This window comes from Protomyctophum parallelum, assembly GCF_964188405.1.
Source record: "Protomyctophum parallelum genome assembly, chromosome: 8".
Classification (NCBI taxonomy): Eukaryota; Metazoa; Chordata; class Actinopteri; order Myctophiformes; family Myctophidae; genus Protomyctophum; species Protomyctophum parallelum.
The window spans coordinates 34,690,339-34,716,621 of NC_139703.1; the positions used below are offsets into that span (position 1 = coordinate 34,690,339).

At 42.4% G+C, this 26,283-nt stretch overlaps 2 protein-coding genes across 2 annotated transcripts in view; both read right to left on the reverse strand.

The window, feature by feature from the left end:
* adsl (adenylosuccinate lyase) overlaps positions 1-26,283 on the reverse strand; it is a gene marked incomplete at both ends in the record, with an annotated part of 382,286 nt that overhangs the window by 149,912 nt on the left and 206,091 nt on the right. The gene's annotated exons all lie outside the window — the stretch shown is intronic.
* On the reverse strand, positions 1,312-26,123 carry LOC310863629 (uncharacterized protein). The gene is made up of 5 exons (XM_083772102.1): positions 25,967-26,123; positions 22,915-23,071; positions 13,133-13,260; positions 8,090-8,356; positions 1,312-4,475 (listed from the first exon to the last, which is right to left on the reverse strand). The coding sequence occupies exons 1-5, from the start codon at positions 26,034-26,036 to the stop codon at positions 4,282-4,284; spliced, it is 816 nt and encodes a 271-aa protein (XP_083628228.1). The 5' UTR covers positions 26,037-26,123; the 3' UTR covers positions 1,312-4,281.

Genomic DNA, 26,283 nt, shown 5'->3' on the forward strand with positions numbered 1-26,283 from the left:
CGACCGCTGTAAACTGTCAAATCTCAGTATCTCTGTGAAGGAACGTTTGAAATGTATAATTATTAGATGTAACTATTTGCTACCTACCTACTTTATGCATATAAACACCTAGTATTATTAAGTATGGTTCAAGTTTCTATCTATATAAGAAATACAGTTTTATCGATGTAGATATATTCTGGATCCCTTTTTAGTTTTTTAAAGAAAAATAAATCATTGATATGTGATGAAAAAAAAAGGTATATAAACTGAATTAAAATATGTTATACAGTATAATTATTCTGTAAACTGTGGAATCTCAGTATCTCTGTGAAGGAACGTTTGAAATGTCTAATTATTAGGTGTAACTATTTGCATATATACTGTACGTATGACTAGCTCTAAATGATGACCTAAGACATACGTATACATATACTATATAGAGTATGTAGTTGTAAGTTGATTAGCGGTATACTGTGGTTACTTTGCGCCAAAAACCGTGCCAGCCAACCCGCCATTTGATGCGTATGCAAATAAAACAGCAGATTTGTGCCTGGTTTGCTGGGACCAGATTACATAAATGACCATATTTCTTACGTCATCATTGAGAGCTAGTAATACATATACACACCACGTAGACTGGTCCCAGCAGATCAGGCACAATTTGCTATTTTATTTGACTGATTATGTATATAGTATACGTATGACTTGCTCTAAATGATGACGTAAGACATACGTATACATATACATATACTATATAGAGTATGTAGTTGTAAGTTGATTAGCGGTATACTGTGGTTACTTTGCGCCAAAAACCGTGACAGCCAACCCGCCATTTGATGCGTATGCAAATAAAACAGCAGATTTGTGCCTGGTTTGCTGGGACCAGATTACATAAATGACCATATATTACTTCTTACGTCATCATTGAGAGCTAGTCATACATATACACACCACGTACTCTGGTCCCAGCAGATCAGGCACAATTTGCTATTTTATTTTACTGATTATGTATATAGTATACGTATGACTAGCTCTAAATGATGACGTAAGACATATGTTCATTTATGTGATCTGGTCCCAGCAAACCAGGCACAGATTTGCTGTTTCTTTTGCATACACATCAAATGGCGGGTTGGCTGTCACGGTGAACGAAGACCGGGTGAAATTATTACTTGCGTGCTCTGCTTGCGCAAGTAACTAGACTAAAATGTGACTAAAACTAAACCAGAACTATTCAAGAGACGACTAAAACTAAAATCTAAATGTGCCGCCAAAAACAACACTGATGCACACCTCCCCACCCCCTCAGAAAGCAGGACACAGAATCGATTGATTGGTCATCATCATATATTTACAGACAAAGCTGAAATTGAAAAGACAAGGCATATTGTGTTGGAAAATAAACACATCAGGGATTCTTACCCCAGAGAATCGAGGTTACACATAAATCTGACCACAGTGAAACTGACTGCACTGCAGAATGGCTTGGAAAATTAAAATCACAACATATTTGGTAAAGCAACAGATAGTAGGCATAGCTATAGGTAAATATTTCACAAAATATGAGTTTTCTCCCCCAAAGCAAATGCCACAAAACATGGATAACCAAAGCATGGTGAACTACCGGTAACAATGAATAGAAAATGGTGAAATAGTATAAAACACATTTGTGAATCAAACAAGAAGACCTAACTGAGGTGGGACCAAGGTTAATTAAATAAGGTTAGGAAGGGAAGACCGTACATGTTGCTCCCTGGAAGGAAAGAAACATGCAGTTGAGACCAGGAAGTTGTACATGCCCAAATGTGTGCAACTTCCTGGTCTCAATTCCACGGTCTTCGCTTCCTAAACTTATTTAATTAACCTTGGGATGGACCAGGATGGAGGTCAATTGCAAAATGGCAGACAGTCTACATGAAAAGACTTCCCCATCAACAGTGAAGCAAGAGTGAAAAAAGCCACATTCCCTCAAAACGAAGAAAACGAGCATTAATATAAAAACACAGATAAATAGAAAATGTTCTCATTCTGTTTTTTTTTTTTTTAAATGTCAGGTTTAAAGAAGGCACAGTCTGTCAACTGAATAGAGGAATCAATGCTGTGCCGTGGTCGTTTTCATTCTAGAAGCAGCTATCTGTTACACATTCATTTAACATTCTAGCTACGGTCAACATCTACAGTAGCTACAGCTACAAAAGTGGGCATACGAAACACTTAAGCATCCTGAGAAAAATTAAACTTCATCTGGAACTTAGTGTGTGTGAACACACTGAAATTGCACGGAATCTTGAACGTTCTCAGTGCATGTTAGCTCAGGAGATTACATTTCTACAAAGGTTTTCAAAGCAAGTACAGCACATAAGAGATGAAAGTAGTCTCAAGTATTCTACGAAACACAGAAAAGGCATGCATTTTCAACATACACAAAGGAAATGTGATAAAATAAAACATGAGATATACTAGAATACTTTCAGCTTTTTATGTACATTGTTCTTGCTCCAACCAACCATCACCTGAGAAGAGCACTGCTGTGAACAGGGCACCTATAGGGTAACCTTTTCAGAACATTAACCCATTTAGGCCTGGGAATGATTCTAAAAAAATGTCTTCTAAATCATGACAGTTTTCTGAAAAACCTCATGTTTCTATATCAGTCGTTCTCAAACATTTTCATGTCAAGGACCCCAAAAATTATGTCATTGGCCACCGTCGCCGAGCACTACGAGCTTGTAGATCTGCTATTTTTAAACAGCTAAAACATAACATAATGCTTAAAACACCAAAAGAGGTTCCTGCCCAAAATGTGTAAAAACTAGGGTAAGTATAAAAACTAGGTGAAAACACGATCTATGTTGGGTACAGCAGATGAACAACACGTGAACATTCCCTTTGGCTGTTAGTTTACAACGAGGAGTATAACAAGGAAACAAGAGGGCGAAAATAATACATCTATGGATAAGGCAAGAGTAAAAGTCACGTTCTTTTGGCCAGAAACAGCAGTTTGTAATTTCTGGTATAAAGGATATATCGCCTACTGCTTGAGACAAACAGTAGGCACAGTTTTTTTTTGTGCAATTTGTCTGATATGCCTCTAATGAAAAGGTAATACATTAGGTGCTACATTTTCGCCACCGCTGAACCCCTTATCCCTAAACTTCTTTGCCTTTTTTTTTTTTTACTATTTCAAAAAACATTTTTGAATAGTTCAACTAGCCTGGCCATTTTAACCATTCACAAATGTTTTGCAAAAAAAGAAAAAGGGCAAAAAAGTTTAGGGATAAGGGGTTTAGCGGTGACGAGAATGGAGCCCTAGGAGTCTTCCAATGAAACATAATTCTATACAGGATCAGTCTCATTCCAGAGTCCAGGTAAAAATCCTTTGCGTCACAGAGTGCAATATCTTTTGCACCGTTGATAAAGATGCAGAAAATGTCTATCAAATGACTCTGGGTGGATTTCAGAAACAGAGATACACAACAGAACAGGGTTCATCAGTGTAAAAATAAAAACAGCAGCAAGCGATCATGTAATGTTTATAAAGTCCCCACCTAAATTTGAACCTTTGGGACAAATTCCTACTCAATGTGGCTGGTGAATAGACCGGTTGAATTGTGGATTCAACGACAGGGTTATTTATCTTCATACAACATAACAGGAAAACAGGACATTTACATACAGGAAAGAAGGAGGAGACTCTGGGGACATGTTCAGGAGGAGGCTGAAACTGATGATCATTTTGCATTTTTGTGACAGGCCTAAACATTCTCCCCTTCCTCCCCACACACAGGAACAGTTTTGATGTGGGTTTTGACATGATTATAAAATAAATTGTAAATATTCAAATTTGCCTATTACGCACAAGAACGGTATCGGCCAATCATGAGAAATGATGGGTGATCGGGATCAGGCCCAGAAAACCTGATGGGAGCATCCCTACTTGAAAGTGATGAGATGTACTTCTTGGATATACAACATTATAAAACAAACTCAGTGGTTTTGTTCCCTAAGCATGGTCCGTGACAAAGACATAGCTGAAAAAAGAAACAAATAATGGTTCTTTACTGACTGAGGTTACACTGTGACGTCATGCAACAAAAACCTTACTCGTACGGTAACGCCTCAAGAGATGAACTAACAGGCATCACATTTTCACATCTAACCACCAAATATACCTCACAAAAGTGTCCCTCGTCAGTTTAAAACACATCCCAAAACACGCACATAATTCAAAGTTCTTTAAAAAGAAAAAAAGAAGAAGAAAAGTCCAGCACATCGAACACGGACCAGGATGTTGTGATATCAGTTCTTGGGCGGAGGTGGAGCGTATGCCGGGTTGTAGGCGGGCTGGGCCAGGTAGTCTGGCTGAGCGGGCGGTGCGTTGGGCTGGAGGGCCTGGGCCTGGGCCTGGGCCGGGGGTTGGAGAGGATACGGCGGTAGACCGGGTGCATACGCTGCCTGGCTATAAGGCATCGGAGCGGCAGAGTAGCCGGGAGCTGCCGGGGGGGGGAAGGGGGGGGGGGACAAGAACAACAAAACATTTGTATTGTAACCAATTTTTAGACCAGAGGACGATTCTAGAAATGTTTTCTAAATCCTGCCAGTTTACAGAAAAACCCCATGGTTTCTATATTAGTCGACATTTTCATGTCAAGGACCCCCAAATAATATATGTAATTGCCCCCATCTTAAAATATGTTGTTCCAGGGACCCCCCCGGAAGCAAAGATTTGAGTTAAAAATGTTCACTCTGAAAGAATATATATTCGGAATTTGCGCCACATTTTCACGAATTTTCTAAAATAGCAGACCTACAAGCTCGTAGCGCGGCACTCGGTGCCGTGCTATGAGCTTGTAGATCTTCTATTTTTTCAATTATACAACACCAAATGAGGTTCCCGTTCAGAATGGATTAATATAAAAGAGCAAGTGAAGCCACCACAAAGTAGCCTAGTAGCCAAAAAGTGAACCCGGACATGTTGAGTACACCAAGGTTTTATGTTATAAATGTTTAGTATGGGTCCCCAGAATGTAGAAACTGCCAGATGCTAACTTGCATATGTTGGGCAATTTTCATAATTGGCATAATATGTGACCATACCAATTACAACCTATAGAAGGCAAAATATTCAAAATTTCATCATGCTTTATCTAGCATGTGATGTGTCAAACTAGGGGGTTTTCATGATGCTGAATCCATTCTAGGCATTAATGTTTTGCAAAAAAACACTCATTGGGCTAAAAACGGCCATCATCACAAATTGATGATGTCAGCACAGGGCATGACCGTTTTAAGCCCAATGAGTGTTCTTTTTGCAAAACTCACATAAAGCATGATGACATTTTGAATATTTTGCCTTCTATAGGTTGTAATTGGTTCTGACAGCCCTATAGTGTACCATAGCGTACATACCAGCGTACTTACCATTCAATAATAATTAGCATGTATTATTATTAACGAAAAACATAAATAGCCTACTATTTTATTGGTCTAGTTCAGTTGTTTGAAACAAAATGGTTGCTGCTTCTGATTAGTTACTAACTTTACTAGAACAATTTAAAATAGTATTCGATGTTTTTCGTTAATAATAACTTATGCTAATTATTACTGAACCATTTTAGATGTTTATATTTCACCAACAGGCATGATATGCATTTATAGGCATAATAGGCCAGTGGCCACCAGCCGGCGCAGTATGGCGCAATCACAGCTCAGTCCATTTTAATATCATAGCGCAGTTCCATGTCTATATACATCTGCTGGTGGGGGGTGCTGCTATATGTTGATTGCCCATTTGTATATGCGATAACACATATTATATAATATAGGTTGCATAAGGAGAAGAGACTGGAGCAGCACGGACATTTAGAGCCTTTTATTTAGGTGCTGAGTATACAAAAAGAGACTAACGTTTCGACCTTGCGGCCTTCATCAGAGTCATGACTCTGATGAAGGCCGCAAGGTCGAAACGTTAGTCTCTTTTTTGCCTGGCCCTGGGCCCGTTGGGCAGTGACAAAGTCGGCCTGGGCCCGGCCCGTTTGCCCCGTCGGTACCCGACGGGCTTGCAGGTCTCTAACACACACACACACACACACACACACACACGTGCGGGGGTAGATCTGCTCTTTTCGGTGCGCAAAAGAGGTGATAGCTCAGTGATAGTCCTCATGCCACGACGGATTCTTAACGCTGCGACGAATTATTATTAAGTCGTGGCGAATTATTATCTATAGCCCCGACGAGTGCCGCGACGAGTCCTCACGCCACAACGGATTCTTAAAGCTGCGACGTATAATTCAAAACACGCTGCGACGTAAAAAAAAAAGCCCCGACTTAAAATGATTCAGTGTGTCGAACGTCGAACGTCGTTCTGAGATTTCGCCCTCTCTCCTAAAGTACGCTTTTCTGGTATTACGTTATTTGTCAGGAAGTTTCAGCAACCACAGGCTCAGTTCGGTCCCCGAGAAATAAATACACTTCAGTTCAGCCTCCAGTTCTCTCTTTTTTTTTTTTTTTACATTTTATTCAGACAGTATCCACTGGATACACATCCAACAGTATCCACTGGATACACATCCGGCTGCAGCTATTTTGAATGCATTTACCAGAAACCTGCCTGGTAATTATGTTAAGTACCCAGTGGCTGCATCCCAAGTCTTTCGCCTTCTTTATCCTCACTTGAACCGGAAGAGAAATTCGGTGCACCTTTGACGGTTAACGTGGCGCTACAGAGCCGACTTACCACTTCTTTAATTATTTTGTTTGTTTGTTTGTTTCCTCATCTCCTGTGGCACAAAGAAAGGACGCAACTCGTGAGGAAAACAAGGATTTAATTTAGAGACCTGGGATGCAGCCAGTGTTAAAAATGCCTTGCTTTAACCCATTTTGGGCGGGAACCCCTTTTGGTGTTTTAAAGCATTAGAAAAAGAAAGAAAAATAGCAGATCTACAACTTGCCTCAAATCTTTGAATATATATTCTTTCACAGCGAACGTTTTTAAGTCAAATCTTTGCTTCTGGGTGTGTCCCTGGAACGGGGGTCGGCAGCCAACTACATATATTTTCGGGGGTCTTTGACATGAAAATGTTTGACTGACATTTTTTTCAGAAAACTGTCAGGATTTAGAAGAATTTTTTTGAATCGAGCCCAGGTCTAAATGGGTGCCTCGCAAGGGTGTATTTTGAAGAATATCTTATAATCTACAGTTCAGAGTAGAGCTATCTATTAACAAAAAATTATAATAATCACACCTGTGTGAAGTGAGGGGCGCTCTTATCATCTTACTATGATTAGGTGATGTAATGATGTCACAAACAATGTCAAATCTTTATTGTTAATGGGATACAATGTTTGCGTTTCGGGACAAAACAAACATTAATTTATCTTCATTGACTGTCAATGGCGTTTTTAAAACATGAACTGGAAATTGAATTAAAAACATTAAACATTAAACCTGTATATAGGGCGCCCCTCAAAAATATATAATATGGCTTTTAGAAATGATATACTCAGATAAACATTTTAGCCAGCAGTGGCTCAGGAGGTAGAGTGGACAAACGCGGACACAAAACTATAATGTCAATAAAGCAGTTTTTATTCAGTTTCTGTAATTTAAGTGATTTTCAGTACCTAGGAAAAGAAAATTGTACGCATTACTAGTACTAGACCTGTACGTGCCTGTTGGCCACCGGCCTACTTGAGAGCGATGCAACTTGGGAACCTAATAATACCCGTTGTCAACTTGTCATAGCACCTGTTTTAACCATCTGTCTGTGTCCCACATGGAGATCTCTGTATCTGCCAGTCTGCCTGTGTCTGAAGAGGGCAAACTGACTGTGAAAAGTGGAGTGGTAAAGTAATCAATTTGCAGGCGTGGGGTTGCCATGGCAATCAATTGGCTGAGGCAGAGGCTGGGAATTTCACAGGTGACCAGAGCTTTTTGGGGTGGTTCTGGAGAACCGTGGGTCCGAACAACTCGATACCGGGCACTGCACTCCCTGCGGAGTCTGGAACGCGTGTGTCAAATGTGAAGTCAACCGCACGCACGCACGCGCACACAGAGACGTGGCGCATTTATAGTAGGATTGTAATTATTATTTCAAACACTCACCAGCTTCCTGATACGGGGGTGGGGGTCCCGGCGTGTAAGGATGCCCCTGGTAGGGCGTGGTGGGCGCCCCGTAGCCCTGGGGTTGCGCCCCGTAGCCCTGGGGTTGCGCTCCATAGCCTGGTTGGGCGGGTATCGGTTGGTATTGGCCTGGATACTGCCCGCCCTGGTAGGACTGTGGCGGTGCGTGGACCGTCGGCTGCTGGGGGTAATGGACCCCCTGGGGAGGAGAGGTGACCACCGTGGTGTGTGTGGTGGTGGCTATCACAGCTGTGGAGAAAACACAGGAAGAGAAAGGAGATGAGAGAACTTCTGTGGTGTGTGTGGTGGTGTAGAACTTCTGACTTTTTAAACCCATTTAGACCCGAGGACAATTCTACCAAATGCCTTCTAAATCCTGACAGTTCTCAAACATTTTCATGTCAAGGACCCCCAAATATATATGTAATCGGCCGCCGACCCACCATCTGAAGATATGTTGTTCCAGGGACCAGATTTTAATAAAAAATGTTTGTTCTGAAATAATATATATTCAAAGGTTTGCGCCACATTTTCACGATCTGCAATTTTTCAATAGCTTAAGTATAACATAATGCTTAAAACATCAAAAGGGGTTTCCTCCCAAAATGGGTTAAAAGTAGTAGTTCTGCATGTTATCCCAATGTGTCAATATTTGTATTATATATTTTTTTATAACCACTTATTTTGTATACATGCTTTCAAAAGTAAAAGGTTTACCATTATTATTATTAATTTATATTTGAAAACAACATGTAGAAATTAGGAATATTACAAGATAGCTTTAATTGTTTGGAAGGGGGGGGAATCACACTGAATTGAGGGGCACTCTTATCATCATACATCACATTCCGTGCTCGGACAAAATGTAATTTAGTAATTCGGGCAAATCACTTTTTGGGTCTTCACTTTTCTTCCCTTTTCTTTCATCTTCAATATGTACTTTGCTCAGCCAATCAAATCATCGCTATGGGGGGTGATCAGCCAATCACAAGCCAATGTTTGTGTTCACACAGACCCCGGACGCTGGGCATGGGAGGGGCTAGAACCCCTCAACCAATTACTAGCGCCCATCAAAGGAGATTAGTTTTGCCTCCATTGCGCAATAATCACAAACATTCAGTCAGAAAACTAATGAAAGCGGTGCTATATTCACCCAGTTAGTCCAACTCATTTGTCCAAACAGTTTCTAAATGTGATCAAACTCTGATGTGATACGACATGCTGAAGATTTGTCACGTCGACTCAAGAGTAAACAAAAACATAACTCAGATATAAGCTTAACCACGTCTCTCAGCTAACTAAGTATTCCAAATCGCCTCTTATTTCATTGTAATTCCTACTTCCTGGCTGCTAATCCTTTCCACTGAGGGGAAGGCAGGATACTCATAGTGTTTCCACTTGAAGAAAGTCAGGTGACGCTAGGTTGCATTTGACGACAGGGATGTTTTCAGAGAGAACTTGTGTTTGTCCAGGGCTGTTCAAAGTGTATATTGTGTGTGTGTGTGTGTGTGTGTGTGTGTGTGTGTGTGTGTGTGTGTGTGTGTGTGTGTGCGCGTGTGTGTGAAAGAGAGAGACACTAGACAGTTCATCTGCACCAACAACTAATCCACAGTTAGTGAGGACTCATTGTGACCACTTCCTGTCAATGACGTGCTGTGGTTGTCGTGGAAACAATGAGTCACACAAGGTGGAGTTCTGAAATTCCTGATTTGGATTCCCGACAAACATTCATGCAACAGCCTCAACTCAGGACTTTCCACGCTCTCTCTCTCTCTCACACACGCGTCCCTCCCTCCCTCTCTCCCTCCCCCTCCCCCCCTCTCCCTCTCCCTCTCTCTCTCTCTCATTGCTTCAGTCTGCTGCACGTTGAGACAGACTATCGTCTGGAAAACTAGGACAGCCTGGCTAGAACCACAGACTGGAATCACACGTTTGGGGAGGGAGGGAGGGACAGACAGACAGACGTGTCACAGCAGTGTTGATTTTGTCGACTAAAAGTAAGACGAAATATGTTCGTCGACTACCTTTTTGAGTGGTGCAACCACTCCTACAACCAGCTTGCAATGTCCTCGTACGTGTTTGTTTGTTTGTGTGTGTGTCTGTCTGTGTGAGCATGAGTATGTGACTTAATAATAGCAGTAGGGGGCGCCAGAAACAGTGAGAGGGGTAGTGACTCTAATGAGAGAGAGTGAGAGAGAGAGAGAGAGAGAGAGAGGGGGGGGGGGGGGGGAAATTGCACCACTCAGTTCACACGTGTGTGATTTTTTCACTGCGGAAAACTAAATGGAAACTAAGCTATGATGACTAAAACTAAATATAGGCCTATTGACAATTTCGTCAACAAATAGAAACTAGACTAAAATGTTAGGAAGGGACTAGTGGACAAGAGATCCTGTATAAGTCATTTTACACTTGGTTGCATGCTGAACATAGCCGATCTACCCCGCCAAAATACATTTTTGTAGACTAAATCAACTGTAGATTTAGTCGACTAAAATCGTATGATGTTTAGTTGACTAAAACTAAACTAACACTAAAAAACTCCAGGTGACTAAAATGTGACTAAAACTAAATGAAAACTATTCAAAAGACTAGGGCTAAAACTAAAATAGAATTTTTCTGCCAAAAACAACAGACAGATCACCTTGGTCATAGCCTCGGTACCAGGCTTTCATTTTTGTTGGTGCAAAAATTGAAAGCCTGGAGGAACGCATTGGCCGCTCTGGTCTAAAAGTGGGAGTCAACCCTTCCGGGTGGGCGTCGCTCCAAATTATGTGACGTTGCGCTGCACTAGGGGGGAGAGGAGGGGCCGGGGGTGACGGACAGATCGATGAGATCCAATCAGGGCGTGCGCAAATCTCAGCCGCGACCCGCCCCTCTAGACCAGAAACCTAACACGTTAGCTCAGGCTACCCTGGTCAAGACCTACGTTCGCTCTGAAAGAATATATATATTCAAAGATTTGTGCCGCGCAAGCTTGTAGATCTGATATTTTTCAAAAGCTAAAGCATAACATAATGCTTAAAACACCAAAAGGGGTTCCCATTCAGAATGGGCTAGAGAGCGAGAGAGACGAGCAGTGAGACTAAACGGGAAAGAGCATGGGGGTGTGGGGAGATGCTAGGAGCCAGACGCTGGAATTTAACCCACACCCTTCTGCTCTGGCCAAGACTGGCAGCCCCAAAACACACTTGTTCTGTAGTAAAGACTGCACAACAATCTGAGGTGTCCCTCACAATGGTCCCTTCAAAATGCACGGGATCTGAATGTAAGGCTGGGGAAAAAGCCTTGCTTATTTCGGACCCTGGTCTGATGGGAATGACCTACAGACCAGACTCAAACTGGCTGCTGCGATTCCCCTAGTGAGTTTTTAAAAAGGATTGCCATTGGGCGCACTTCCCAAACACTGCTCCTGCTTTGACGTATAGAAAATTGCTTTTTAGTTTTCTAGCAAATTTCGTTGCTTAGTTTTTTATTTATTAGTCGCGTTATTGGTTGCGTTACTAGACGTTCCTGTTCTCCCTTCAGTGGCGGCCTTATATATGTTTCAATCGTTTCAATTGAAACAGGCCTCGAGTGTCCAGGGGCCTCCCTGGAGCAAGCAAAACCGATCAAAAAAGCTAAAAGTTGCGCAGTTTACAAGTATATCACTCGGTTCTGCACCGCTACTGGAGAAGTATAGCGCTGTCGAAGGCAGCGCAACTAATCTCCCCCCCACACACCCCAGGGAGGGAGGGGGGAGAGAGAGAGAAGAGAGAGACAGAGAGAGAGAAAGAGCACGCACGTCTTCAACCCAGCGAGGGACAGAGACAGAGAGAAAGGGAGAGAAAGGGAGAGAGATAGAGAAAGGGAGAGAGCTCCAGTCCAGTACTTACCTTTTTTTCTCAAGCAGCAGCAGCAAAGTGAGCAAACTATAATCCAAATTGTTAGACAAGTAGTGTGCCCTGATACAACTTTCTTGGAAATGTGCAATTGCCTGCAGTGGCAGCCAGCAGCGATGTAAAATGAGCCTGTGCATTTCACCCTGTATAACTTGAACGCATAGGCAATCAAGACCATTCATTAATGACAGCTGTGTAGCGGTGAGGATCGCGTGATGACTCTAATGTACAGGATTCTATAGGTCACCACTTTTGGTGTGACACACACAGCTTCTGTTTCTGTTTACAATGCGTTGTCAACACGTGCTGAGATTGACAGATTTCGGAGAGTGATAGTTTATGATAGTTTATCCTTTAGTAATTAGGCTGTGGAAGTATTCACACTACTTTTGGATTTATTGGGATTGGCAATTTGGGGAAAGGAGGAGGAGGTGATCAAGCTCCACAAGACCACAACATTGCGGTAGGCTCAAGGCTGCATTTATTTTCATTTTTTTTCTCTCGAGGGTGCATGGGTGCATTGCCGCTCAGGGTGTTTTAACCCTTTTACTGCTGCCATTTATTGAGAAATTAGGACCTAATTCATGCCAGCATTTTTTTAATTTGAGCTCTTATTTTGAAAAGCCACATTTTGCCTCAACCGGAAGTGAGCTTATCCCTGCCAGCTTTACGTTGCCAAGACAACCTTTGTTTACATGATCGAAAAATGCCGGTACATTTTTGCACTCCACAACGTCGGCTCGTGCCGTCAAAGAAACGCTGTTTTGACCAAAAATGCCATCTGGGACAAGGAATAGGAGATACAGGCGATTGAAAGAAACGGATAGAATGGATTCTTATGGCGACGGTGAATTAATATGAACGATCCAGTGCAGTGCTAACAACAGTGCTAGCTAACCGGCTAACGTGAGTAGCATTATGGCTTGATCAATCATATGCACTAATAAAGGGCAATTGCCGAAGGGCTTCGGCAATGGCAGCAAGCGTTAATATCAAATTAATGCTTCAATTGCCGAAGGGCTTCGGCAATGGCAGGAAGACGGTTAATAATAATCAATGTAATTTCAGTGCTTCTTGTGTAAAAAGGTAATTTGAACAACAAAATAAGAGAAAACATTTGCGTTATTAGTAGAGTGTTCCTTACGTCGTGGCTTGCGGCACATCTTGTAGAGGCAGCAGCAGGGACACACACAGCAGCAGATGAAGAGGATGATGATACTGACAACAGCTGCCACGCCCGAGGCGATGGTAACGGTCTCCTGCATGCCGTAGCTAAGACAGGGGATGGGGTTGGACGATTAATACACGCAAATTCATATTGATGTCATCCATTAAACCATTCTGGGCAGGAACCCCTTTTGGTGTTTTAACCCAATTAGGCCTGACGTCAAAATAAAAAAATGAAAATGTCTTCTAAATCTTGACAGTTTTCTGAATCAGTGGTGCTCAATATTTCATGTCAAGGACCCCAAAAAATATTATGTAATTTGCCGCCGACCCCCCCCCCCCCCCCATCTGAAAATATGTTGTTCCAGGAACCCCCCCCCCCCAGAAGCAAAGATTTAAAAAAAAGATAGCAGATCTGCAAGCTACGATCTGCCGTGCTTGTAGATCTGCAATTTTTTGAAAAATCGTGAAAATGTGGCGTAAATCTTTGAATAATATTCTTTCAAATTCAGAGCGAACCTTTTTAACTCAAATCTTTGCTTCTGGGGGAATCCCTGGAACAACATATTTTCAGATGGAGGGTCGGCGGCCAATTAGATATATTTTTGGGGGTCCTTGACATGAAAATGTTTGAGAAAGACCGACACTGAAATATGCGTTCATGATTTAGAAGGCATTTGTAGAATTGTCCTCAGGTCTAAATGGGTTAAAGTACAGGCTGAAGTGATATCATTAACAACCAATATACATATGTGATCTTGTGCAATTATGTCAAAATAGAAGAAATAATGGTAAATTCTCATTCATCTCACATGTCTAATTTAAACTATGACGACACATACAGATGAACATGATAAACAGTGAACCGTGCTTAAACTATGAATTACCGGTATTAACAAATTAATCTTGAACGTATGAGAACTACTGGCATTCGTAGAATCTGCCTCAATGTTACAGAGCAAGTGTCAACTTGTGGTGTAGCCACTAGCCAGACGATTGGAGACCTCTGCAGTGTTGTTTTCGTCGACTAAAAAACTACCTTTTTTCACTGACGAAAACTAAATGGAAACTAAATGAAAAATATGCTACGACGACTAAAACTAGGACTAAATGTATTGACGATTTAGTCAACAAATAAAAACTAGACTAAAATGTTAGGAAGGGACTAGTGGACAAGAGATAAGTCATTTTACACTTGCATGCTGAAAATAGCAGATCTACAAGCTGACAACGCGTCAGCTTGTAGATCTGCTATTTTCAGCAAATGTAAAATCAGCCATTACGGCAGCATTAAGCCCCGCCAAAATACATTTTAGTCGACTAAATCAACTGTAGATTTAGTCGACTAAAACTAGACACTAGACACTAAACACCAGGTGACTAAAATGTGACCAAAACTAAATTAAGTTTCACTCCAAAGACTGACTAGACTAAAATAGAAATGTCCTGCCAAAAACAACACTGCTGGTGACTTTTAAAAAGTAACTAGTTACATTTACTAGTTACATCATTTCAAAAGTAACTTAGTATGGCTCTAGAGAGACTGTGTACCAATTTGCGCAATGTTTGGACAAAATTTGTAGGTGTACTGTGCAAAAACTTGTTTTGCACAAAGCGGCCTCCTGGTGGCGCTATAACAGGCCGTTCTGGAAAGTTTGGGGCAGAGGTTCATCGTTGGCATCCAGGGAGTGTGTGTGCAAAATTTGGCATCGACCGGGTTAACGGTGGCCGAGATTAGCTGCTCACGGACACACACACGGACGGACACACGGAGTGCAAAACATACTCTCCCCCCATGCCTTCGGCCTGGTGGAGACAATAATACCAATAGCAGGGGGGACTCGTGGTGATTTTGATGATGCTATGTAGGCTATGTTCCAGTTCCACTGCTCCAGTGAATGTTGTATACTGTGGAGATAGGCTGAGATAGCTCATAGCTGCTCTTATTGGTGGTGGTGGCAATACTAATTTGAGTCTGGATTTATAAACAAAGTAAGACCAAAACCAGAATTAATATTTGATAATCAAACACACGCGCAAAGTCTCTTTCAGTATCTGTCTGTCTCTCTCTCGCTCAAAAGTAGCTAGGCTACGCACACGGTCACACACACGAGCGTGTCTGTGTGTCTCTCCCTCTCTCCCTCTCTCTCTCACATGATGTGCATACACGGCGCACACGTCACACACACACACACACGCGACCGACATAAACAAACACACGGTGGTATAGCCGGTGGGAATGGGATCATAATAATCTGCATTGGACTCAACTAGGGCTGTCAGAACGAATTTCATAATATGAAAGAAATTCGAATATTAAAAAATATATATATATTCGAAAGCTAAAATTGTAAAATTGCCATTCGAATGGAGCTTTTATCATTTATTAATTCTATTTAATATTTTTATTTTGTTTTATGTTATTTTATCCGCTCACTAAATGTATTGAGTAACGAATCTACCGCTGTGAAATCTCCCCGGCCGCTTCCACTGCATGTGAAGAGCGAATGTGGGCCGGGTTCCGGACCCCGTGGCCTCGCGACCGTAATAGAGACGGCTTAGTGGCCCGGTGATAAATGAGCGGAGACTAGCCAGCTACACGAAGGTGACAAGGGCACCGATTGCAAAGGCTGAGCACGCGGTCAAAAACGTCGAAATGTCTCGAAAATATTTTCGGAGGCTCGATTTTCGTGCGTTCTAGGCCCCGTGGCCTCGCGGTACCGCCGCTGACAAGCCCGCGGTTCCGTGGGTCCTGAGCGGGCCGACGAGGGCTACTCCGCATGGTCAGAACCCAGGCGGTACCCCGGAAAAGTTCCGAAATGTCCGGAGGAGCGGCGGCGCTTAGAGTGACCGCAATGACATGACATAATGTCCGTGGAAACACAAGCATTCGGTGGGTCTCGCGCTAGGCCTGTCGTTTTACGTTTCACGTTCACTGTAAAATGCATTTGCACTATAGACAGACAACAATCTTACCGTGCTGAGTGCACTGTGCTCAATAAAACATTTTAAACGCTATTTTGTGCCGTGAAAACCATTATTACGTGTGCTGAAACTGAAAGTACTGCTTTGTCGTTTGGAAGGGGGGGCCCTCTAGTGGACAGAACGTGCATCGTATTATATTCTGTGTATTATTATAGGCTAAATATGAGCTAAAATAAACAATGTAAATATTCGAATATTTTCGAAAATTACAAATAACGAAGCAATGAAATTCGAATTGGATTATAGATGTGAACTGACAGCCCTAGACTCAACAACCTACTTTGACTGTGCTTTGTGCTGGATTGGAGCAGCTGAAGGAAATAAGGAGGAATATACCCATTTGAAACGCGATATGGGCGCCGCCATGACACCCACACAGTAAACAAACTTGCGCATCACCACGTGTAGTACACACACACACACACACACACAAACGCACACACACACTCCTCCTCCTCCCCCTTCTCTCCCGCAAGGCAAGCATGACAGTTCTTCTCATTCTCCCCCGATCGAGACTACATGAAAAATAACGGAGTAACGGAATAACGCACCATGTAGTAACAGTAACAAGTTACTGAATTTAAAAAAATAACGCGTTACAGCAACCGTTACTGCCGAACGTAACAGCTTTATTGTAACGCGTTATTTACGTTACGTTACGTCCCAACACTGCTGGTGACTGACATCCAGTATGCACTGAAGAGACATTTGTTGACTCAGGATTTTGGCAATTAGTTTTGTTTGTTTTTTTCTGTTTTGTAAAGCATCCTGTAACGGTCCCAGCAAGGATTTTGTAACTTACTATTTCTATTTTCTAATTCTATTTTTCTATTCTATTTTATTACTTACCTTTCGGCAAATACAATATGGGAAAGTTTTTGGGTACACATTGTATGTGCATGCCGTGTGTGGTGCCTGATCCTTAATGGTGTTCATATTATGACCGGATGAGGGCATGCAGAAAAAGCCCTGTGAGTAGAGTGAGTGCTCATTAATGGCACCGGTGTGAGCTGCCTCAGTCAGAAACTCAGAACAAGCTGAGTTGCAGCGGTACGAGGAGCTCTCCTTACGCCAAGAAAGAGCGTCCTCAAATATGAAAGATAATAGAACGTAGAGTAGCTCCTAAAAGAATCCGCAGAAGGCGCACACGGTATGTTACATGTTGTTGGTTTCTTTGTTTGTAAACAGTGTTGTCGTTCCGTTGATTGTTTGTTTAAGTTTCATTGTGTTTGTTTACCCATAAATCCGGAAGTCATGATTGACCGACAGTTACAACAAGGACATTCAAAATGCATATTTCATGGTGGTTTAAAAGAATATTTTTATGTTTTGTGTTACAGTTTTCACGGTGTCTAATGGGAAGAAATAAAACGACCTTAAAGACATCTGTTGGAGCGTTGTCATATTTCTGCTGGCTAGGAGCCGCTACAGTGAAAACGTAGCCTCCACCGCCGAAGAGGAAGAGAAGACCAGGTCCAGAGTCGGCCATTCCTCCTCCTCGTAACGGCGGTGAGCATCGGGACAAAGCGTTCCAGACAGACACAACACGGAAGGATCCGCGAGTCGAGAGGGGTTTCCAGTATCGAGGACCACCCTGTCTGTCGGCGGGCTGCAGCCGGCACGCATCTTCGGGGACGTCGTGCACAGGAACGAGGCATAACGGTGCGGGGCGTGTTGACCTGAGGAGCGGAAGGGTGACGCGGCAGAGCCTGCAGTGGTCGGGACGGCCACGGGAAGGCGGCGTTGTTCCGTTTTCGGTTGTCCGAGTTTCCAGAGGAGAGCGTTCGTTGCGCAGGAGTCACGTGACAGGTCAGACCGAAGCCTATTATGTTGTGTGGGTGAAGAGGAAATGGAATGTACGCTAGGACAGGGTGAACTGTCTTGGTGGGTGGAACTCTTGGAAGAGGAAAATCTATAGGTTGGAGTTTGAGACATTCTGCTCATTTTTTATTTTCTAAGAGACATATTTGCAAGGGTATATTCATTTGTAAAACCAAAAAGGTGTTTCTACAAGAGGTTTTCTACTTTTTTTTCTACTATTTTTATCTATTTGTCTATTTTCTATCTAACAACTTTGTTGTCAAAAAACAAAACAAAATGGGAAAAATATAACGTGGTTCTTGTTTATACACATATCCTGGGTTGTGTATTTTTCTAGACGAAGACACTTCAACTTAAAAGGACAATGTTGGATGAGGGTGTGGTTGTTCCCCCAGAGCAAACGCTTGCTGAAAGTGAAGAGTCAGAAAGAGGGTCAGCTAAAGAGCGCTTAAACAAAATTGAACTCCTGGCTCAGCCTGGTTTGAAAAGCGTAGAAGTTGAGCAACCAGCTCAGAAAAAATGCATGATTTGTTAGATCAGGACAGCAGGAAGAGAGGGAGGAATTATTTCTCTTCATACGAAAAATTCAAGTCAGAAGTGCGGTGGGTTAGACTACAGCTAAAGGAGGAATGCACACAAGCTGAATTAGATGAACATGTAGAAACTATTGAGGGTTGCAAATCGAATGTAATAAAAATGTACGAAAGCTTAAGGGCAATATCAACCCCGCCAAAAGATGGCGTTCAAAAGAGGCTGGGACGACAGAATTCGACCCAGAGGCTGCAAAGGCTGCAGTCTTCCAGTTGCTGAAAAGGTCAGACGCCCGGTCAGTCTATGGCTCAACTGTTTCAAGAGCTGAACGGGGCAGTCAGCGTGAAAGCCAAGCCTCTGAAGCTGTATCACTGGAAATGGCAAAGATAGCAGCACGAGTGGCTGCAAAAAAGGCTGAATTGCACAGAGATGAGGAAATCTCAGTCGAAAAGGAGAAGTCACAAAAATTGGTGAAACAAAGAGACTTGCAAATCAAGGAGTTGGAGACACAAAGAGTCTTGGAAATCATTGCAGCCGAACAGAAGTTGAGGAAACTGGAGAAACAAAGAGACCTGGAAGCTGCAGAGGCAGAATATAACTCTTATAGGGAACTAGAGCTCAAATTGAATAACGAAGGAAGGGGCTCAGAAGCAGCAGTGCATTTCCAGCTCCCAAGTCATCCTGGCGAGCAACAAGCTAGCACACCTGGCGATCAAGCCTCCAAGCGCCTCCCGCCTCCTGCATCCACGGAGAATAAAGAGCCCACAATTAACGAAATTAGCTTAGTTCAAGCACTACAAGAAACCTTGACACTGACTAGGCTTCCAGCACCAGAACCATTCGTGTTTTCTTGCAATCCGCTAAAATTCATAGAATGGCGCACCTGTTTCAAGGCCTTGATCGAATCAAGCTGCACAAAGCCAGTGCACAAGCTTTTCTACTTGAAAAAATATATTAGTGGAGAAGCACTGTGCGTACTGGAAGGCACCTTTTACAGAAACGACGAGGAAGCATATAACCAGGCTTGGGAAGCCCTCGACGAACGACATGGACACCCATTTGTGGTGCAAAGAGCCTTCAGAGAGATGATCAACAACTGGCCAAGGATTGGACCAAGGGAGCCATTTAAATTGAGGGAGTACAGCGACTTCCTGAATTCATGTAAACATGCAATGCCCTACGTACAGGTCCTCAATGATTGTGAGCAGAATCAGAAGTTGGTTAAAAAACTTCCAGACTGGGCCACCACCCGCTGGAATCAACATGTCACTGAAGCCTTGTATGACAAAAGACCATATCCAGGGTTTCAAGTATTCGCAGACTTTGTGGCAAAGGAAGCACGAGCAGCGTGCAATCCTATTACTTCCCTGCATGCTTTGAAGTATTGTGACGAAAAAGCGACATCTGCTTCTGGGAGGGAACCAAGTCACACAAAGGCGAGCGTCTTTGCGACATCAACAGAAGTGTCCCAGAACCCCCAAAACACTCAAAGTGAGATTGTATATTCCAATAGAAGACCTCCAGCAAATGCAAGACCATTAAGCTGTATTTGTTGTAAGCAGAATCACTTTATCTACAAGTGTGAGAGATTTGCAGCATTGTCACTAACAGAAAAGAAAGGATTTATAAGGGACAATAACATGTGTTTTGGTTGCCTTAGAGTTGGCCACGTCTATAGACAGTGTAAACAACGGGCCACTTGCAATATTTGTCAAAGAAGCCATCCATCTCCGCTTCATGAAGAAACTCCTGAAGCAGAGGAGCCCTCTGCAGAATCGGCAGAGCTGGAGGCAACCGCTTCAACGGTCTCATGCAGCGTGACCGGAGATAAGGGGGATCATCAATGATTGTTCCTGTGTGGCTGTCATCGGTTGATGGCACCTCCCCCGAAACCTTAGTGTATGCACTGCTGGACACCCAAAGCAGTAACACTTTCATTGACTTGAAAACAGCAGAGACAATTAAAGCAGAAGCACAGCCAGTCAAACTGAAACTGTCAACAATGACCGACAGGGGTTCAGTGGTCAAATGCCAAAGAGTGACTGGCCTAAGAGTCAGAGGATACTTCTCACAAGAAATGATTGATTTGCCACCTGCATACACTCAAGTGTACATGCCGAGGCCCAGGCCGTAGCGTAACGGTCTGGGCACCGGACTGGTAATCCAGTCGCAGTGTGCCGCGGGTTCGACTCCCGGACCCGACACGGCCTTTACTGCATGTCATCCCCCCATCTCTCTCCCGTTTCCTGTCAGCCTACTGTCTGTCCCTTAAAAAATCAATAAAAAGGCGTAAGCCGCAAAAAAATATCTTAAAAAAAAAAAAAAAAGTGTACATGCCGCTGGAACAAAACAGCATTCCCACTCGGAAAACAGCGGAGCGCTGGGCTCACCTTCACTGCATATCTGAAGAAATGCCTGAATTGTTGGACTGTCCTGTTGGTCTCCTTATTGGTTACGACTGTGCTAGGGCCCTGAAACCAAGAAGGATGATAGATTGGGAAGATCACGAGCCATACGCAGTCAAGACTGACCTAGGCTGGAGTGTGGTGGGATGCTCAAAGGTCAAAATAAAAAAAACATATATATGATGTGACACTTGGGTTCAATTAAGAAAGGAAAATACAGATTTCTACAGCCTAAATAGCTCAGGCAGTAATAAATCACTGTATTTTGGGGGCAGTGTAACGGTCCCAGCAATGGGATTTTGTAACTTTCTATTTCTATTTTCTAATTCTATTTTTCTATTCCATTTTATTACTTACCTTTCGGCAAATACAATATGGGAACATTTTTGGGTACACATTGTATGTGCATGCCGTGTGTGGTGCCTGATCCTTAATGGTGTTCACTGTTCATATTATGACCGGATGAGGGCATGCAGAAAAAGCCCTGTGAGTAGAGTGAGTGCTCATTAATGGCACCGGTGTGAGCTGGCTCAGTCAGAAACTCAGAACAAGCAGAGTTGCAGCGGTACGAGGAGCTCTCCTTACGCCAAGAAAGAGCGTCCTCAAATATGAAAGATAATAGAACGTAGAGTAGCTCCTAAAAGAATCCGCAGAAGGCGCACACGGTATGTTACATGTTGTTGGTTTCTTTGTTTGTAAACAGTGTTGTCGTTCCGTTGATTGTTTGTTTAAGTTTCATTGTGTTTGTTTACCCATAAATCCGGAAGTCATGATTGACCGACAGTTACAACAAGGACATTCAAAATGCATATTTCATGGTGGTTTAAAAGAATATTTGTATGTTTTGTGTTACAGTTTTCACGGTGTCTAATGGGAAGAAATAAAACGACCTTAAAGACATCTGTTGGAGCGTTGTCATATTTCTGCTGGCTAGGAGCCGCTACACATCCTTTGGTTTCTTGAAAGGCACTATATACATTCAAGTTATTATTATTATTAACTAATGTGTAGGCTAAAACTTGGTGGAAACAATTCCCATATTTACAAATTCCATTGCAGTCATTTCTCCTTTTACATGTACATTATGTGTGAATTATGTAGTGAGGAGTTCATGAATGAAGTATTGTGGGCGCATACTCTTGAGTTTTTTCTGTCTCAAACGAGAAATGTGATGTCTCCCTGGGACACTTAACTAAAGAAAATAGCCAATCCACAAGCTTGCGATTCGTTGTGAGCTTGTAATTTCTCTCTCTCTCACACACACACACACACACACACACACACACACACACACACACACACACACACACACACACACACACACACACACACACACACACACACACACACACACACACACACACACACACACACACACACACACACACACACACACACACACACACACAATTCTGTTTAACTTCAGGAAAGCACCAAATTGTCTAATTTTTATTCACAGCAAAACCTATTGATCTTTTTGGGTTGCATGCCAGTTTCATCTTCTGATGGCAGTTAGTATCTGTGTAGGCCTTACAGAAGTGGTCCCTGAAGAAAGTTTAGCCTATCGAAATTTCTAAATCCTGACAGTTTTCTGAAATACCTATGTTTCTGGCCCGCATCTGAAAATATGTTGTTTCAGGAACCCCTCAGAAGCAAAGATTTGAGTTAAACACGTTCGCTGTGAAAGAATATATATTCAAAGGTTTGCGCGACATTTTCAAGATTTTTCTAAAATAGCAGACCTACAAGCTTGTTGCGCGGCACTTGGTGCCACACTATGAGCTTGTAGATCTGCTATTTTTCAATAGCTAAAGTGTAACATAATGCTTAAAACACCAAAAGGGGTTCCCGTTCTGAATGGGTTAGAATCAATACCTGCCACCATGTTCCTGTTCTAACCACCAAAAGCCCAGATTGCAGCAGTATCTTTTGATAGAGCTTCCGCAGCAAAGCCGTTGCATGTTATTTTATGTTATCCATGTAGGACTTTACAGTGGAAGTATGAAGATAGTTATACCTGTCACAATCTTCCTGTTTATCCTCGTCAAAACGCCAAAAGAGATCAGTGCAGCAGTGTCTGTTCAAGCAGCTTCCGCAGCAGAACTCTCCCCGGTTGCATGATATCTTCTCATGGAATCCAAACGCATCCGTGTAGGACTTACAGTGGCGGTCCCCTGTCGGTATGAACAGAGTTTAGTTTAGAATCAATACCTGTCACAATCTTACCGTTTATCCTAGTCAAAACTGGGAAAGAAATCACACCCGTGTGAAGCAAGTGGTGCAACTCCGTGTGGGGGGTCCCCGGAACTATCAGACCCACAGGAACATGCCCAGGGTGCCGGCCTGGTTCCGGCGAGCTGCCCCGCGTCCGAAGCGGTCGAGAAATGACAGAGTTCCCGTGTGGGAGTCCCCGGAACATCCAGACCCCCAGGATGTTCCAGGCAGGCACACACAAAGCTACTTAATGAAGTGGTTGCACCACTTTAAAAAATTGATGTTTATCAACAACAGATAAATAGCGGCTACTAGAGGTGCTCTGCTCGATCGGCCACCGATCGGTGAGTGGCCGATTTTCACTCCAAATGATTTGATCGGCGATCTGCAATTTACCCGATCTGGAGAAACCGTAAATCAGATACTGTATATAGTATAATATCGTTTTGCATCTTTAAGACCGGCCTAAACATTCCCTTCAGCTGTGTGTGTGTGTGTGTGTGCTCGCGTGTGAGAGGGAGGTACCGTAAACAGTCAGCAACACGTTAAATTTCTACTTCTACTAAAGAAAGAGGCAGCGATGGTCCATATCCATAAATTCGGGGACATAAATTGCGCAAAATACTGTTAAACATGACGGCATCAGCCTGCTGCATCCTCCTAGCTGTTGTGTGCTAAGCTAAATCATCATACAGAACAGCCAACACGGCATTGACCAGGGTTGCCACATTGACTGAGAGGGAAACAAGCAACCAGGTCTATGAAAATGTTAACAGGCCAGATCAAGTCAGAAAATAAATCTAGAATAAGCAACAATATTGCTGACTGTCAAACATCATTGTCCAATGTTGTTTTACAGCAGTGGTTCTCAAACATTTTCATGTCATGGACCACTAATATTCTATATGTATATATATTTATATATATATATATATATATATATTATATATATATATAATATATACTACATGTGGAGTCAACTCCCGCAATTTCCTTCTTCCCATAGTGCGCGGCAAAGTAACTCTGGGATGAGCTTCTAGTATATATATATATATAATACAGATATGAATGGATAACAGCAAATATCAGCTGATACCCATACGTCGGTGCATCACTGAAGATAACTTAAAGGTATATTCAGTGATTTCACTCAAAAAACCTTAGGTTTCGTTTTTGGCTGTGGGACCCAACCTTTCGTCCAATCAGGATAGAGAGTAAAAAACGAAACCTAAGGTTTTTTGACCCCCAGGGGTTAACTGGGGACAGGGAGGAACTCCTTATATGGCCAGCACACTCTATAGTAGGGAGGATTATCACAACAAAACAAAAAAATAAGTGATATTTGAATTAAGTGAAATCACTGAATATACCTTTAAAGCAGTCAGTGAGTGTCATGACCAACTTCCTCCTTAAACAAAGAATGATATGTAAAAATAGAACTCACTGTAGCTCTCCTTTTATCTGTGATATCATATTATTCTCTCATTTGTAATGAACTGTGCTCGTGATGACTAAACATTAGATCATGGGATAAATACCACACCTTTCCAAAACAAATCAGCAAATTGCAGCAGCAATGTTCCAATTTGTGAAAAGCCATCCCAGAACAGTGGAGAATGTTATAGTAGCAAATTAGCAAAGAGATTCAAATGGGTTTATTTGTCACTCGCTCCAACAACAATAAGTAAGGAGGCCGGCAAAATGTTGGCGTGACATGATGCTCTGCAGACTGTGCCCACAACAATATAATGTTGGTAAAAAACAACATACATGTTAAATAGTTAAGAACTCCATGATGGCAATGCTCGTGATTTGCTTCCATTTAAGCCAATAAAGACCATTGTTGTTGAGGTCATAAGATAACACAAATGTTGGGCGATTAATGCCTGGCTCACATTATGACAGGGTAATATATTTAAAAGAAATATATATATATATATATATATATATATATATATATATATATATATACATACACACACACACAAGGAATCTGTATGGTGGCACATGGGGGGCGTTGAGGTGTCATACACTCATTGATTGATTGAAAGATTTATTAACAGTTTGCAGAATTACAGTACATTTCAAGCGCAACTCAATACAAAGACTATTAACTGTGAGTGGAATTTATCAAAACATTTAGAGACGTACGAATACACTTCTATATATGGCCAAAGCACAGAACAGGAATTCATCATAAAGGAGGTAAAAAGGTAAAATAAACATATACAGTGAGGGGGGAAAGCGGTTGTTGAACACAGGACAATTTCCAAAATAATGTAAGCACTTGTTTTGTCTACGATTATGATTCCTGCTGTAGCATAAATGTATTAGCCTTTGATGAAGACTGTTTATTATGTGACAGTCTTGTATCAAAGCTGTGGCATATTTGGATACATTTAGATAGAGCAGGGCTGATGGGGGTACAAATTTAAATAATAACAATAACAATAATAATAATAAACGAATTAGTTTGCCCATGTTTTGACTCGAGTGTTGTTCGCCAAGTACAGAAACGCCAAACGTTCCAATTCCGTCGCTCAGTTGCAACAATGTTGGCAACAAAAACGGACAACTATAATGTCACAAAGACATAATATGTCCATATATTATATGGTCCTTTTTTAGAGAACTGCGCCAGAACAGAAAACAATGATGCTTTAAAATGTATACACTGCACTGTCTCACACTTAGCGTAGCTAATACCTTTAGCATCGCCCCGAGCCGAGCCTCTCTTCACGTCGACCTCTAGTCGGCCGAAGCCGAGAGGAAAAACCCCGCTAGAAAACAACAATACAACCCCTCCCCGGTCCGGCAATATGGCGACGAAAACAACAATATATTATCACACTCACCAGACACCGTGGGAACGACACATGCACAGAAGACAAACAGGAGAACACCGGACAGGCCGCCCGCCGCCATGGCTACTTAAAGATATTCCTTCAAACAAATCTCCCCGTGTGCCTCACTGCCTACCGTCCTACGGGTGGAGACTGGAGAGAGTACTGGAAGAGCTTCCCTTTCGGTTCTTGCCTGTGTGTGTGTGTGTGTAGTGTGTGTTGTAGCTACGACATTGAGGGGGCAGAAACCGAGCGCTGTTCATGCAGCCTGGATGGAGAGGAGATGTCCCCATTCTCAATAGAAGTCTATTTAGGAGAGCCGCCATTGC